The following is a 15,174-nucleotide window of genomic DNA, read 5'->3' on the forward strand; positions in this document are numbered from 1 at the left end:
GCCGCCGCTCGGGCCTCGCTGCTCGGCGCCCCGCCGCTCCGGTGCCGCCGGCGCCTCCCCGCTGGCGGCGAGGCCCGGCCGCCACGCCCGCGCCCAGAGTGTGCGCAACAGGCGGGCGCCGGCGGAGCTGCGGGCGCCGGCGAGCGAGCGCGACCGGTGACCGAGCGGTCGGGGGAGGCGAGTGAGCCCCCGCCCGCCCGGGGCCGGGCATGTGCGGCAGGGCGACGGGCAGGGCGCCCGGGCAAGGGCGTTTGAAGGAAACGTGAGGCGCGGCGGCGGCGGCGGCGGCATGGACGCGGCGGCGGGCCGGAGCCCCGAGCCGCGGGAGAAGCCGCCGGTGCTGGACGGGGAAGCGGCGGGGGCGCCCGCGGGGACGGCGGGCGCGGCCCCGGCCTCGCCGCCGGCGGCGGAGCAGATCGTGGCGGAGGGCGAGGCGGCGGCGGCGGGCACGTTCGTGCAGCGGCAGCTCGGGGCCATGCTGCAGCCCGCCGTGAACAAGTTCTCGCTGCGCATGTTCGGCAGCCACCGGGCCGTGGAGATCGAGCGGCAGCGGGTGAAGTCGGCCGGCGCCTGGATCATCCATCCCTACAGCGACTTCAGGTGGGACCCGGGCCCCGCGCCCACCCCGGTCCCGGCCCCGGCCCCGGCCCCGGCCCCGCCGCTGTCCGTGGTGCTGAGCGCGGCTCCGCCGCCCGGCCCGGCCAGGCCTGGCCCCGCCGCTCCGCCGGCGACCGTCGGGGCAACAAGTGACGGGTGCCGGGGCTCCGCACCGGGCCAGGGGGACGCGGTTTCCCACCGCAGCCGGGCAAGCCGCCGCGGGGCCGGCCCGCACCGGTGCCTGGGGCCGCGCTGTCCCGGCCCTTTCCCCATCCTCAGTTTGGCCCACTCCCGTCCCCACCGGGAGCACAGACAACTTTCTTCTGCCTCAGCCCCTCCCCGGGCCCTCGGGGCTCCCGCTGGGCCGGGGGCAGCCCAGCCGAGCCGGGGACCTCCGCTGACGCGGCCCTGGGCGTGTGAAGGAGGAGGCGGGGGGGGCCTCTCTTTGCCTCCTCGCACAGCTTTTCCCCCCTCCCTTCTCCAGGCTGTTTTTAATTCCTGCGTCTGGCGAGGAGCTGCGCCGTCCCCGGAGGGACATGGGCCCCACGAGCTGTCCGCAGAGCCTGCCCAGCACGGGCTTCGTCTCCATAGCCCCGGGAGCTGCTGGGAGAGGGCAGGGCACCCAGCGAGGAGCCGGGCCTGGCTCACGGTGTCACCGGGATCACGGGGAGAGCTCAGGGATGGATGATGTGGGAGGAACTGGGTGTCACGGGGATGTTGAGTCATATAGGGTGAGCTTTCTCTACGGGGAATGAAGCCGCCAGGCAGTCATCTCCTGCAGCAAGCTGTGACACGGCTGATGTCCCCAGCCTGGTGAAGCACCCTGGAGTGGGGCTGGCACCTGCTGCAGGTCCCCGGCACCCATAGCCAGCTCCCCTTTCCACTGGGCCCTGACCTCCCATGCACGCCAGCTCCCCTGCACTGCTCCAGCATGACACCAAGGGCTGTGAAGCCCTTAGAGCCCTTTCCCCAGGGAAGTCGCCCCAAAGTTTGTGAGCCTGAGATTGGCAGGAGCAGTTAGCGCAGTCAGTGACATGAAGCGAGCTGGCAGGTAGACAGCTGGTAGGATTACACCGGTGCTTATCACATTATAAGGATACATAAAGGCCGTTGAGATCAGGGCCCTGTGCATTCAGCTTGACACAGAATAAAGGACAGGGCCTGTCCTGAAGAGCTTAAGCCTAAATCTGAATCAAGAGCTCCCAGCAGGTTGAGGGGGCAGGCAGTTTCCCTGCTCAGTGTGCGGTGTTTCTTGGTGCGCAGCGTGGGGGTGCAGGAGACAATTGCTCAGCCAGGTCAGGCCCCTTCCGCCTTACCTGCCCCAGCAAACCTTGGCCATGGGCAGGAAGACGTTAATTTGTGCGAGGCTCCTCAGCCCGGGGCGGGGGGGAGCTCCCCAGGGAATTGGTGCCCCCCTCCCTGCCAGGCTCTGGTGCTCTCTCGATGGAGGAGCCTCACATGGTGCCACGACTGCTCCTCCTCCCTCCTCCTCCCTGCCACCTGCAGAAAGGCCAGTGCCTGTGCCCCACCAAGGACGCAGGGTACGAAACACCCACAGGCTTCTTGTCATGTGCAAAGGCCAGTTTGGATCCATGAGGCACTAAGAATTGCACTGAGGTCACCTTTGGAGATTCAGGTCTATACCCACAACCAGGGCTGGGGCTAACGGGCACCTGAAAGTGGGAACTGGACTTGCTTTTCCAGGCGCCTATAAAGACTTTTGAGTGAGGAGCCCAGGAGTCCACCAAGCTGTCGCAGGAGCTGTCACAAGCCTTGTGAAGAAAGGCGTTACGTGCGTTTGTGTGAAGAATGAGAACATCCCAGCCATATTTGCATGTGAATGGGGATGCTGAATTTCATGGCATAACCAAATGCTGATCAACTGCTGCCCCGTGTCTCTTGGCTTTTCCTCCAAAGCCTCTGAGCTTGTCCACTCTCAGAGAAAGGAGGTGGATTAGGGGGTCCTGCAGGCCCAGGGCTGTGTAACTCCTGGCCAGTGCTCGTGAGCAGCCCCTTTGGGGTTAGACGTGTTCCTTCCACCTTCCCCGTGGTGATGGCACTTGTCTGTCCTTGCTTGGCTGCTGCCTGGCTCACCCATGCTACAGTCCCGACAGCCTCCCTGGGCCCCAAGTCCCTTGCTGCCTAAGGAGCTTGGCACTCGGTTTGCATAACCAGCAAAGCTTATTCTAAATCCCGCTAAGCCAGCCTAGGTGGTGGTGGTGAGTCTGCAGGGATGACAGGGAGCTCCAGGGAGCAAAGCCCATGTCCTCCTTGAGCGTTCCACAGGGCAGATGTAAAGTTTGGGGTGGGGGCATACATGTGCATGCACTGTCATGCTGCGAAGAGAGGGAGGAGCAACAGCCAAGGTCCTTGAGTGACAGCCTCTGTTCCTACACACACAGGGTGATGTTTGCTCCCTCAGACCCTTGGCCCTGCTCTGCCTTAAAAGCCGGTGCAAAATTGCTCCTCTCCGCACACATGTACTTCCATGTGTCCCAGCCAAGCAGCAGGGTGTTAGTCATGTGCGTAGGCAGGCACATGTGCATGTGTCCTCAGCGCCTGTCTCTCCACAATGTGTTGAACTCTCTTAACTTTGAACCTTGGTTTGCTTTCTAACCAGCTGTGTGCTGCCTCTTCCCACTTCTCCCTGCCCTGCTCTGTCCCCTGCGCTCCCTCCCTGCAGGTTTTACTGGGACCTCATCATGCTGCTCTTGATGGTGGGGAATTTGATCATCCTGCCCGTGGGCATCACCTTCTTCAAGGATGAGAACACCCCTCCCTGGATCGTTTTCAATGTGCTTTCGGACACTTTCTTCTTGGCTGACCTGGTGCTGAACTTCCGGACAGGCATTGTGGTGGAGGACAACACAGAGATCATCCTTGACCCTCATACCATCAAAATGAAGTACTTGAAGAGCTGGTTCCTGGTCGACTTCATCTCTTCCATCCCAGTTGACTACATTTTCCTCATCGTTGACCTGGAGACTCAGGTGGATTCTGATGTCTACAAGACAGCCCGGGCCTTGCGCATTGTCCGCTTCACCAAGATCCTCAGCCTGCTGCGTCTGCTGCGCCTCTCGCGCCTCATCCGCTACATCCACCAGTGGGAGGAGGTGAGAACCCCTTGGGGGGTCCAAGGCCCCTGGTCAGGGTCTTGGGCCAGATCAGGGATCCCCAGCTGTGGGGTACAGCTGGCTGGAGGGCGGGGGTTCAGAGGGCCATTCTGGGAAAAGAGTTTCTCTGTAGCTCCACTCCTGCCTCTTTCCCAGATCTTCCATATGACATATGACCTGGCCAGTGCTGTGGTGAGGATCTTCAACCTCATCGGCATGATGCTGCTGCTGTGTCATTGGGACGGCTGCCTCCAGTTCCTGGTGCCTATGCTGCAAGACTTCCCTGAGGACTGCTGGGTCTCCATCAACCACATGGTGGTGAGTGCCCTAGACAGGGGGAATACTGGCCATACATCTACCAGGGGGAGGAGAGGATTTGGTCATATATCTCATATGCTAAGGCTGGAGCTGCCTGGATCCACGTGCTGTGTAGCAGCATCTCTCTGGTCACAGCCTTGCAACAGCAGTGAGATGGGGTAGAGGGAATCTATGCATCACCTTCCTGTCTCAGCCCACCTTGGCTGCTGCTGGAGTCAGAGCACCCCAGGGAATCCCTCATACCTTGCCCAGGAGGAAACAGGGCAGTGGGGCTCCTGCCTCTTCTCCAGAGCAGGGGCTGGTGCAGGGTCAGGGCTTCGCACAGTCCCCAGTGTCTCCTCCTGGAGCAGATCTCTGCCCTTTGGACTTGGACACATCAGAAACCTTTTTTCACTGGGGCTTTGGACTCCCTGACTCGGGGAGGGGGGACTGGAGGGTTCAGCCCAGCAGCTCCTTCCAACAGACCCCCCAGCGCCGCTGTTCCTTCATCTGCAGAATGACTCCTGGGGGAAGCAGTACTCACATGCCCTGTTCAAGGCCATGAGCCACATGCTCTGCATCGGCTATGGCCAGCAGGCACCTGAGGGCATGACTGATGTCTGGCTTACAATGCTGAGCATGATCGTGGGGGCCACCTGCTATGCCATGTTCATCGGCCACGCCACTGCCCTCATTCAGTCGCTGGACTCGTCCCGGCGCCAGTACCAGGAGAAGGTCAGTGGGGTGGGGTTGTGGGTGCCTGAGTACTGGGGGAAGATGCCCTGGCACGAGTGGGTCCAGCTCCAGAACCAGCTCAGTGTGGGCTGCCCTGCCCTGCAGATTCCTGCCCTGATGTCTACCCTTGCCACTCACCTGGGGGGTGTGGGAGGCAGGGTCAGGCTACCCATTTGGATAGAGACACCCCATTCATGATATTGGGGTTCACCCTAGCATAGTGAGAACCCATGCTGGCCTCTGCCCTGGGACCCTCTGCATCCTGAGTGTACAGGGGTCCCATCCTCTGCCCTGGACATGGCCTTTGGGACCGGGCCCTGGAGCAGGGGTGCCTGGATCCCAGCTCCAACAGCAGCTGCTTCTCACTGCCAAGAAGAGGGAAAGCATTGACCAGGTGTGCCACCGGCCTCTGGTGCGGTGCAGCTTGTTTCAGTGCAGTCCTGTGTGGCTCTGCCTTGTCCCCACAGTACAAGCAAGTGGAGCAGTACATGTCATTCCACAAACTTCCTGGGGACACGCGCCAGCGAATCCACGAGTACTATGAGCACCGCTATCAGGGCAAGATGTTTGATGAGGAGAACATCCTGGGGGAACTCAGTGAGCCACTCAAAGAGGTATTGGCAGGCACCCCAGTGCTGGTGACTTGGGGGAGGGGGGGCGGTGCTTGCTGGGGTCAGGCTCGGCAATGTCTCAGCTGACCTGGTCCTCACCCCACAGGAGATCATCAACTTCAACTGCCGCAACCTGGTGGCCAACATGCCCCTGTTTGCCAATGCGGACCCCAACTTTGTGACAGCCATGCTTACCAAGCTGCGCTTTGAGGTCTTCCAGCCCGGGGACTTCATCATCCGCGAGGGCACTGTGGGCAAAAAGATGTACTTCATCCAGCACGGGGTGGTCAGCATCCTCACCAAGGGGAACAAGGAGACAAAGCTGTCTGATGGCTCCTACTTTGGGGGTGAGGCTGGGCTGGGGGACCTGGAGAGCAGAGGGGAGTGAGAACTGCCAGGAAGCAGGAGCTGGGGCATCCCTGCTGTTTCTGCCCATCCCCTTTTGCCCAGTGCCAAAGACTTGGCATCCAGCTCACACTGGACTCTGGGCCTTAGAAGTCCACCACCCCTGTTCTTATGGGGTACCTTGTCCAGCATATTGAGTCAGAGCCCTGAACTCTGGCTGTCTTGGGCAGAGAGGCCATCCACTCACCTCACCTCTGGCCAGAGAGGAGGATGGTCTAGAGCAGAGCATCTGAGCCAGTTTACAGGCTACATGCACGGGTTTGGGAGAGAAAGGGGCCAGGCCATCACAGCAGCCATGCCCAGGGATGTCTCCGTGGCTTGGGGAGGGAGGAAGAGGCTGTGCTTGGCTGAGGGCACAGCTGTGGCTGTCCAGACTCCCAGGTCTGTCCCTCCTCCTGGGTCATGCTCTGTTTCTGTGCAGGGTGTTGGAGTGCTAGGCAATTCCATCCCTGCTCTGGCTGCCATTATCGGCGGAGGCTGTTGGGAAGGGGATGGATGGCTGCATCATCCTGACACCCAAACCTGTCTCCTGCAGAAATCTGCCTTCTGACGAGGGGCAGGCGGACGGCCAGCGTGCGAGCTGACACCTACTGCCGCCTCTACTCCTTGTCGGTGGATAATTTCAATGAGGTGCTGGAGGAGTATCCCATGATGCGCAGGGCCTTCGAGACGGTGGCCATGGACCGGCTGGACCGCATAGGTGAGAAGCGGCCCCTGGGCCCAGCACGGCCGCCTCTGTGCCTGCTCCCAGGGGCCACAGCACCCCAGCCCCATGGGTGATGACATCAGGGACCCCATGGATCACAGCATCCCAACCCCATGGGTGCCCAGCAATGAGGATAAGGGGGAGCACAGGGAAGGAGCTTGCCTCCAGGATCCCTCTCTCCTCCCAGGCAAGATCTGAGCAATGCTGTATGACAAGCTTCCCGGGGGGCTGTCACCTGCCCCACACACATATTTGCACTGTCTGGCGCCCCCTCGCCTGCAGAGGACAAGCAAGACCACAGCCCACAGCCCCCAGCCTGGAACATTTGGAGCCAGGACTCCCCTGTTTTGTCCCTGCTTCACCCTCTGCCCCAGCCTGGACCCTCCCCAGGGTCTTGCTTCCCTTTGGCACACCGCTGAGGTTTTACTGTCCCTTCCCCATGGCCACCCTGCCCTCCACAGTGTCCCCAAGAGCCAGCGTTCCCAGGGTGGGTGACACTGCTGCCTCCCACCCAGGGAAGAAGAACTCCATCTTGCTCCGCAAGCGAGCCGAGCACAGCGCGGGGCCCATAAACAATGAGATGATCCAGCAGATTGTGAAGCACGACCAGGACATGGCCCACAACATCCAGGACTTGCAGCAGATGGCAATGGGCCGGGAACTGAGTGGCAAGCCGGTGATCTGGGAGCCGCTGGTGCACGCGCCCCTGCAGACAGCTGCCGCCACCACCAACGTGGCCATTGCCTTGACTCACCAGCACAGCCTGCAGGCCCACATCTTCCTGCCACCCTCCTCCATCTCCAGCCCACTCTCGCCTGAGGCCACCTTGCTCACGAAGCAGGTGCGCCGGTCCCAGCCCAGCCTGGGGGGCTCCCGGCCCTCCTCTGTGAGCTCTCCGTCAGGGGCGCAGTCCCACCTCCAGACGCCCGCTGCCGGTTCGCCTTCCTCCCCCATGGTCCAGTCCCAGGCACCCCTGGAGAGCGGGGGCCAGAGACCAAGCCATGGGGGGCAGCCCCTGCCACGCGCGGCGCAGAAGGGGGATCTGCCAGCGGCAGCCAAGCAGGCCCCAGCTGGGTCCCAGCCTCAGCTCTCCAAGTCCCGCGGCGCCTCGGTCTCCACCTCGCTGCTGCAGCAGGCAGCAGGGGCTCCTTCCCCCAGCTCAGAGCAGGTGCTGCCGGCGGGGAGAACGCTCCACTACAGCCTGTCCCGAGCCACCGGCTCCCACATCTCTCTTCTGATGCAGCCCCAGCAGCTGGTGAAGCACAGGAGCACCCAGGGCCTGCCGGTGGGGCGGCTCACCCAGGATGTCCGGCTCCTCTCCGCCTCCCAGCCCTCCCTTCCCAATAAAGTGGCCCAGCAAGCCGATGGGAGCTCCTTGCAGCAGGGCAGGAAATCCGCGGGGAACCTGGCCCGCAGATCCTCTCCCTCGGTAGCCGGACTCCTCGCCAAGCCATGTCCGGGGATCCCAGGCCAGCCAGCACACTCGCAGCAGATGCCTTCAGGATCGCTGGCTCAACCCAGCCGCTCCGTGGCGGGAGCATCCACCCCGCAGTCCCCGGTCTCCGCATCCAGGCAGGCAGCAGGTCCCTCCCGCAAGGGCTCCGTGGCCTTCAGCCCCGAGGTGGAAACAGGGAAGCCCAAACTCCCGTCCAACATGTGAGTCCCCAGCGGCACCCATGCACAAGCAGGAGGGGTCCTGGCACCCTGGCGGCAGCAGCGGCAGGAGAGGCAGGGCACCTGGCGAAGGCCTCCAGCCCCGGCTCTGTTGGAGGGAAGACAAGGTGAGAGGCAGCACTTGGGGCTGTGGACTGGCTGCTCCGGGCATGGGGGCACAGCAGGGACAGGTGTGGGGCAGCCCCAGAGCTGGCCCAGCTGGATGAGGAGGGGGCTCTGCTGACTGCCCCAAGGAGGGGACCCTGCCTGGGCTCTCCCCTCCTTGCTCCGTCACCATCTGTCCTGAGTCCTGCCCTCCTCCTGGAGGCCACGGGATGGGTCAGAGCCCTTGCCCAAACTCTGGCCTCCCTGGGGAGCCTGGCTCCCCACAACTGCTGCTTGGGGGCCAGGGCCCCCCTTGGCCTCTCCTCGGGGCCAGACCAGTGCTGGTGGCTGCTCCAGCAGCAGCCAGCACATGTCTGCCTTGATCCCCAAAAAGCTCTGCCCAGTGCCCTTGCTTTTTGGGAGAGGAGGGAGAGGCAGTCCCCCGGGGCCCATTGCCGAGGGCAGAGTGAGGGGGCTGGAGCCCACAGCAGGGTCTCCCTGGGCAGACAGAACGCAGGTACCCAGAGCCAGTGGGGGCCAGGTACCCCCTCCCTGAGGCCCTGGCAGGTCCCTTGGGGCACAGTGGCAGGACCTGGGGGTCCCAGGCAGGGTTCCCCTGGTGTGATGAGTGCCAGGTGTTGGAGCTGGAGGCAGATGGGTCTCCCGCTGAGCAGCCCCCAGGTGCCTCTCCCCGGCTCAGGGGAGCATCTTGCCTCAGAGGTGCTAGGTCCCTGCGGTGTTGGGATGTGCTACCAGGCAGGGCTCTGCCCCCACACCCAGGCGCTGCGGCATAGACCCATGCTCTGGCAAGGAGGCAGCCGGGGGAGACCCAGCTGCCTGCAGCTCCAGGAGGATGCTCAGAGGGGATAGCCCAGGGGCAACCCCGCTACCTGCGGCTGCTGGGAGGATGCTCAGCCTGGGCTGTGCTCCTCCCCTGCCCTGCACTCCGGTCTCATTTCCAGACTGCCTGGAGATGCCGGTCACCAGCATTACAGCGAGCGAAAGGGTGTCATGAAGAGACGCGAACCCTGGGCAGCACCTGGATGACGTGCAGGGCCGTGGGGCTGCCTCCCCTTGCCCTCCTGGGTTTCTGTGCAGGAAGGCAGGGGCCCAGGGTCCCCGCAGCCGACCCACATTGCCCCTCCAGAGCCAGTAGTCAGCAATGTGTGTTCAAGTTGTGGCTCTGCCGAGCAGCTGAGCTCTGCTTACAGTGTCGCTTTGGGCCAACTGTGTTAACAGTCCTGGTTAGAGTAGTGTCCCCTCCTGACCCCGCCACGCTGCGCAAGCTGCTTCCCACTACTGGAGTCAGGAACCATGGCTTGTAGTCGTGCTCTGGGGCTTGGCTGCCGCTGAGCAGGGCCTGCCAGACCCCTGGTGCAGCAAGTGAGGGTCTTGTTCCACGCAATACTTCTCAAAGTGAGGTCTTCAGTTCTCCCCCCTCGTGTTTTGGGATGTCGGGACCGGTCCGGATTGCAGGGCTGCTTGGGGAGCCCAGCCTGCAGGGCACAGCAGCCCAGCAGGAATCCCTTCAGCGTGTCCATCGGACAGGATGTCCAGCACTGCCTTTTTTTCACGGACTTCAACTCCCCTTCCCCGCCCACCCCCATGTCCCGCTCCATCCCCGTGGTTGGTGTCTCCCTTGGCAGCCCCTCGGGAAGGGGTCTGCAGCCGGGCTGCATAGTCAGATGTTCCTGGGCTACGTTTACACTGCGTGATGTAGATGTTTTAGCGGTCATCCTAGGTGTCCCCCGCAGAGCACGCGGCCTGGCCCGGATGGCATCGAGCACAGCTCTGCTTCTGCCGGCTGCACCATCGGTGCACCCTCCCCACGCCGCAGCCCTGTGCCGGGAGCCAGAGCCACCCTGTGCTCCAGTCACCACCACAGTGGACCCTGGCCATGAGCTGCGTCAGCTCATTGCCCCAGCGCCCCATCCTGGTGGGGAGGCAAGAGGGGCACCTGGAAGGGCGAGGGCCGGGGGTGCCGGCCGTGTGCACACGTGTCTCTGTGGCATGCGTGGGCGCAAGTCTAGCCACCAAAGACCATGATCCTTCACTCTTGCACTCACGGCAGTCAATGTACAGAGCTTGTAGTTTTCATATCGCAGAGAATTTAAAAGCATTTTTTTATTTTTGGTTGTTGTACATAATGGATTTAAATAATAAAGAGAGATTCTGAGCTGGTCTGGAGGAGCCTCCTTTGGCACCGTCCGCCAGCACCCCAAGCACCCTGCCTGCCGGGACAGGACAGGGGGAGATGCCAGAGTCCCCCTCCTACTTAAAAGCCAGATCTGATCCTGGCCCTCTGCAGAGCCAGGAGCAGCCATGGCATCCTTGGGTGCCCAGTGAAGGGCCTCTCCCCAGCCCTGCTGACCCAGGCAGCGCAGTGGGAGCCCAAAGGCAACAGGTCCCCTCCCGCCCACCCCCATCCCTTTGGGCGCCGGGGAGATTAATGTTTAATCTTTGGTTATTTTCCCCTCCCATCTCCCTTCCATCTATTAACATGGGGGGTGGGGGAGGTTTGATACCGCCTGATTGCAGAGCAGACTCTAGGCATTAACTAGATTAAACGAAGGTCATGCAGTGTGAAATGGGCTGGGGTGCCTGACCCACGGCAGCCAGGGCATTTGTGGCACACAGCCCCATGCAGCGATGCCAGTGCACCCAGCACGGGTCTGCGGGCACAGCTTTGCTCTGACTGCACCCCTCCCTGTGCACCCCTCCTCAGCAGCTCCTGCCTCAGCACCCTGTTGCAGCACCATCAGCGCGGTGCAGGCAGGACGCCAGCACATGCGGCCGTTGCACAGTGCCCTGCTGGCTCTCCCCACAGCAGCTCTGCTGTGGGGCTGCGTCACAAGGGCAGCCCCTGCCCACACCCCTGCACCCAACACCTGCCAGCAACCCTGCTGTCAGCAAGAGTTAAGCTCTGTGATACATGATGAGATCAGAGCTCATTAGTGGTTTCTTTCTAATTTGATTATTTCAGATTACACTGAAGCCAGCCTGATTAAGAGTGTGCGTAGGCTAACGGTCCCCCACCCCAGCATCCTGCTGGAAGGTCGGGCTGCACTGCCGGTGCCCAGGCCTGGCTCTGCCCGGCCACTGAGCCGCTCCACAGAACACGCCAAAGCTGCCCGAAGCAGAACGAGCGTTTTCTTGGAAGTACAATTCCGGCCCGCGTTTCTCATGCCCAGCCAGGATTTACCCACCATCTGCAGGGCTGGGCCGCTCAGGCAGCCAACGCAGCTGGGGCTGGGGAGGAGGCGAAGGGACGCGCTGGCTCCCACCGTGTCCCAGGGCAAGGCAGAGCCCCGCTGCCCGCCCCGGGGGTAGGGGCAGAGCCCTGTGCAGCTGCCAGCAGCCCGGCCCCAGCTCTGCGAGGGCACCCGACCCCTTCCCCGGGGTGGGGTGGCTCAGCCCGGAGCCCCCGCGTTCCCGGCTGCGGCAACGGCGGGTGCGGGGGATTAGCAGGTAAGAAGGCAGAGATTAATTAAACCGGGGTTATCTGAGATTAGACGATTAGGGCGGATAAACGGGAGATTGCCAATCAGCGGCGCGGGCGCCGGGGCAGGGGGGGGCAAGATGCCACCGCAGAGCTGCGCCCACCCGGCGTGTCCTCGGCCCGGGTGGGTGACGGCGGCGGGGATGACGGGAAGCCAGACCCCCCCCCCCCCCCGGTCCCCAGGCTCTCAGCCACAGAGGTGTCTGCGTGGCATCCCACCACCCGACACCTGCACCCCCACACCTGCGCTGCAGCCCCCTGTTACGCTGCACAGCGACCCTGCCGCCCCCCAGCTTCCCCCCGGCTACAGCGCACCCCCCACCTGCCCGCACCCCCCTAGCCCTCGCCCCGGGCTGCGCCGTGCTCCGGCCGGGCAGTCGCTCCATTCGCTCTCTCCACCAATCAGCCGGCTCGGTCCCGCCCTCCCCGCGCTCTTACTGGCTCAGCCTCCTTGGCCTCATCCTCATACGATGGAGCGGGCCAATGAGCGCAGGCGCCAGCTGTGGCCAGCGGCTGACTCCGCCGCCCGCGCGGGGCACGCCGGGGATTGTAGTCGAGTGGCGGCGAAGCGCCGGCTGTCCCCGCGGCTCCGGACTACGCGTCCCGGCGAGCCCCGCGCCCGGGCGGAGCGCAGCGGAGGGGGCGGGTCGGGCCGGGTCGCCTGGCCTCGCCTCCAACATCGCTAACGCCGTCGGGGCGCTGGTGGCCGGTCTGCGCCGCGGTCTCGGTCACCATGAGCGGCAGCGGGGTACGGGGGGCGGCGGCGGCCGAGCGGGAGGAGTTCATGAACTTCTTCCCGCAGATCGTCCGCGACCTGACGGAGGACGGCTTGGGGCATCCAGAGGTGGGCGACGCCGTGGCCCGGCTGAAGGAGGTGAGGGAGGCCCCGGGGGCCGGGGGAGGGTAGGGGTAGGGGCGGGGGCGGCGGGGCCGGGGCTGCCCGCTCCTGGCTGCCCGCTCCTGGCTGCCCGCAGGTGCTGGAGTACAACGTGCCGGGCGGGAAGTGCAACCGCGGGCTGACGGTGCTGGCCGCCTTTCGGGAGCTGGCGGCCCCCGGGCAGCAGGACCCGGAGAGCCTCCGGTGCGCCTTGGCCGTCGGTTGGTGCATCGAGCTGGTAAGAGCCGGGGCGGATGGGGACCCCGTGGGTATCCCGTAGGGACCCCCACCGTCCCCTAACCTAGCCTCTTGCAGTTCCAAGCTTTTTTCCTGGTGGCTGATGACATCATGGATGCGTCCCTCACCCGCCGGGGGCAGCTCTGCTGGTATAAGAAGGTGAGAGGGTTCAGGAGGCCCCTGTCCACTGGGGGAGGGCAGGGAGTCCTGTGGGGTCAAGGTGTTTTGTGACACCTCCCTGCCCTCCTGGTGCAGGAGGGAATTGGTCTGGACGCCATCAACGATGCCTTCCTCCTCGAGTCATCTGTCTACAGGCTGCTGAAGAAGTACTGCGGGGAGCGCCCCTACTACCTGAGCCTGCTGGAGCTTTTCTTGCAGGTGAGCCTGGCCCCTGCATCCCCTTCCCACAGATTTACCTTGGGTCTGGGCCGTTTCTGGATGTTTGGTGGTGTGCAGGTCTCAGACTCTTCCTTAAGTTCCGGGGCATCCTGCCAGGCGTGCACCCTTACTTCAGACTCGTAGAGGAGTCAAAATGGGGCTTGGGTTTGGGGTTTTCAGTGTGCTGTTGGGACTTCCCTGGGGGATTGCATGAATAAATCCTTTCTTTCCTCTTCAGACTGCCTACCAGACCGAGCTTGGGCAGATGCTGGACCTCATCACTGCCCCTGTTTCTCAGGTGGATTTGAATCGCTTCAGTGAGCAGAGGTAAAGAGGTGGAAAGGGCAGAGATGCCAGCCCTGTTGTGGCAGGTTGGTTCTGCTTGCAGTCCCTTCCAGACTGTGTAAGAGAGACAACGGCTTGCTGAAATGCTGCTGTCACCTACCAGGCGTTGCGGAGCAAGTCTTGCTCATGCTGTCAGAGCTTGTGGGCTGGTTTGGAGGGAGGTGCCGTTTTTTTCTGCTGGCCCTGATCTGCAGAGCCCTGATGGGAGAGGAAGGCCTGGACTTTGTCACTGAGCGTCGTTCCCCTGTCACAGGTATAAGGCAATTGTTAAGTACAAGACGGCATTCTACTCCTTCTACCTGCCCGTGGCCGCTGCCATGTACATGGTGAGTTTTATGCAAACAGTCTCAGGAGGGACCTAACCTTTGGTATGAGGCTGTCGAGGAGTGGAGGGAGTTTGGGAGATGGGAAAGGTAAGGGTGGAAGGCAAGTACTGGAAGGGCTTATTCCTTTTCCCCCTCTCTTAGGCTGGTATTGACAGTAAGGAGGAGCATGACAATGCTAAAGCGATCTTGCTGGAGATGGGTGAATTCTTTCAGATCCAGGTAGGAGGTGGCTCCCCGTCCCTCAGTGCTTGTAAGACACTGGTTGGGGTGCTCACATGTTTCCATCTTCGTACAGGATGATTACCTGGACTGCTTTGGGGACCCGGAGCTGACGGGGAAGGTTGGCACCGATATCCAGGACAATAAGTGCAGCTGGCTGGTGGTGGAGTGTCTGCGTCGGGTCACACCAGACCAGAGGTGGATCCTGGAGGTAACACCACCAGGCTGACAAACCCCCTGGAGATGGGGGAGAGGTGGTGTGGACTCCCTCCCTGAGGACACAGTGTAGAGGGAATGTAATGCCATAACATACACCTTGAAAAGCCATGTGCTGGCCTGCAGAGCTGCACTGTGCTGCTACCTGTCTGGGAGAAGGCTTGGTTGGTGTGAGTAGCATAAGACAGTAGCAGGGAGAACAAGAGGTGACTCCTGCCACGCTTTGAATGAGCAGCTCTGGCAGTGGCCGTAAGCTGGACCTCAACCTGACTTGTTCTGGTGTTTTCTCAGGAGAACTATGGCTGTAAGGAGCCTGAGAAGGTGGCAAAGGTGAAGGAGCTCTATGAATCTCTGGGCATGAGGGCTGCTTTTCAGGAGTATGAGGAGAGCAGCTATCAGCGCCTGCAGGAGCTGATCAAAAAGCATGCCAACCGCCTCCCCAAGGAGATCTTTCTTGGCCTAGCTCAGAAGATTTACAAGCGCCAGAAGTGATGGTGGGCCTGCCTGTGGACTGCTTGCTCTTTGCTAAGGGGGCCCGGTGGGTTTGCCCCCCTCCCCGTAGCTGCCTCAAGCTGGTCCCTGCCCCACCATCCAGTGGGTCTCCTGCCCTGGGGTGGGGTGCCAGGGGCTGTTTGTAGACCGCGTGTGGGGGCTGCTGGGGGTTTTGTAGATCATCCGCCAGCCTCTGTGTGTCAATAAATATAAATTATTGTGGTCGTGTCGCTGCCTGGTGTTGTCTGGGGATGGGGCTGAACCGGGGTGGGGGGATGCCAGCACCCCCACGCTTTCCGGCCGCAGAGGTTGGGGGGGGGGGGAGGGGGCGGGCCGAAGCACGGCCCCCGCCGTCTCCCGGGA

The 15,174-nt window shown here is 62.7% G+C and overlaps 2 protein-coding genes across 4 annotated transcripts; both read left to right on the top strand.

Annotated features, from left to right (window-relative positions):
* The first annotated feature begins 33 nt into the window (after positions 1-33).
* Positions 34-10,404, top strand: HCN3 (hyperpolarization activated cyclic nucleotide gated potassium channel 3). Of its 3 annotated transcripts, XR_012652276.1 has the most exons (9): positions 34-600; positions 3,281-3,710; positions 3,867-4,028; positions 4,524-4,742; positions 5,210-5,356; positions 5,460-5,700; positions 6,294-6,458; positions 6,980-8,245; positions 9,185-10,404. XR_012652276.1 is itself a non-coding variant. In XM_075041041.1 (8 exons), the coding sequence occupies exons 1-8, from the start codon at positions 290-292 to the stop codon at positions 8,122-8,124; spliced, it is 2,820 nt and encodes a 939-aa protein (XP_074897142.1). In that variant the 5' UTR covers positions 34-289; the 3' UTR covers positions 8,125-10,404. The 3 variants fall into 3 exon arrangements, 2 of the variants coding, with proteins under 2 accessions (XP_074897142.1, XP_074897143.1); XM_075041041.1 differs by having other exon boundaries at positions 6,980-10,404; XM_075041042.1 differs by having other exon boundaries at positions 472-600; positions 1,082-3,710; positions 6,980-10,404.
* A 1,962-nt stretch (positions 10,405-12,366) lies between these two features.
* Positions 12,367-15,035, top strand: FDPS (farnesyl diphosphate synthase). The gene is made up of 9 exons (XM_075039580.1): positions 12,367-12,595; positions 12,696-12,836; positions 12,914-12,994; positions 13,091-13,213; positions 13,452-13,540; positions 13,812-13,884; positions 14,026-14,103; positions 14,180-14,314; positions 14,611-15,035. Exons 1-9 carry the CDS (start codon positions 12,455-12,457, stop codon positions 14,809-14,811), a joined length of 1,062 nt encoding a protein of 353 aa, XP_074895681.1. The 5' UTR covers positions 12,367-12,454; the 3' UTR covers positions 14,812-15,035.
* Positions 15,036-15,174: the final 139 nt, after the last annotated feature.

This window comes from Buteo buteo, chromosome 11 (assembly GCF_964188355.1).
Source record: "Buteo buteo chromosome 11, bButBut1.hap1.1, whole genome shotgun sequence".
Lineage (NCBI taxonomy): Eukaryota > Metazoa > Chordata > Aves > Accipitriformes > Accipitridae > Buteo > Buteo buteo.

Bases quoted from the DNA above. Each gene is read 5' to 3' on its own strand.
- HCN3 (XM_075041041.1), top strand. From the start codon at position 290: ATGGACGCGGCGGCGGGCCGGAGCCCCGAGCCGCGGGAGAAGCCGCCG. The intron at 601-3,280 runs GTGGGACCCGGG...CCCTCCCTGCAG, and splicing joins CATCCCTACAGCGACTTCAG to GTTTTACTGGGACCTCATCA. The intron at 3,711-3,866 runs GTGAGAACCCCT...CCTCTTTCCCAG, and splicing joins ACATCCACCAGTGGGAGGAG to ATCTTCCATATGACATATGA.
- FDPS (XM_075039580.1), top strand. From the start codon at position 12,455: ATGAGCGGCAGCGGGGTACGGGGGGCGGCGGCGGCCGAGCGGGAGGAG. The intron at 13,214-13,451 runs GTGAGCCTGGCC...TTTCCTCTTCAG, and splicing joins TGCTGGAGCTTTTCTTGCAG to ACTGCCTACCAGACCGAGCT. The intron at 13,885-14,025 runs GTGAGTTTTATG...CCCCTCTCTTAG, and splicing joins TGGCCGCTGCCATGTACATG to GCTGGTATTGACAGTAAGGA.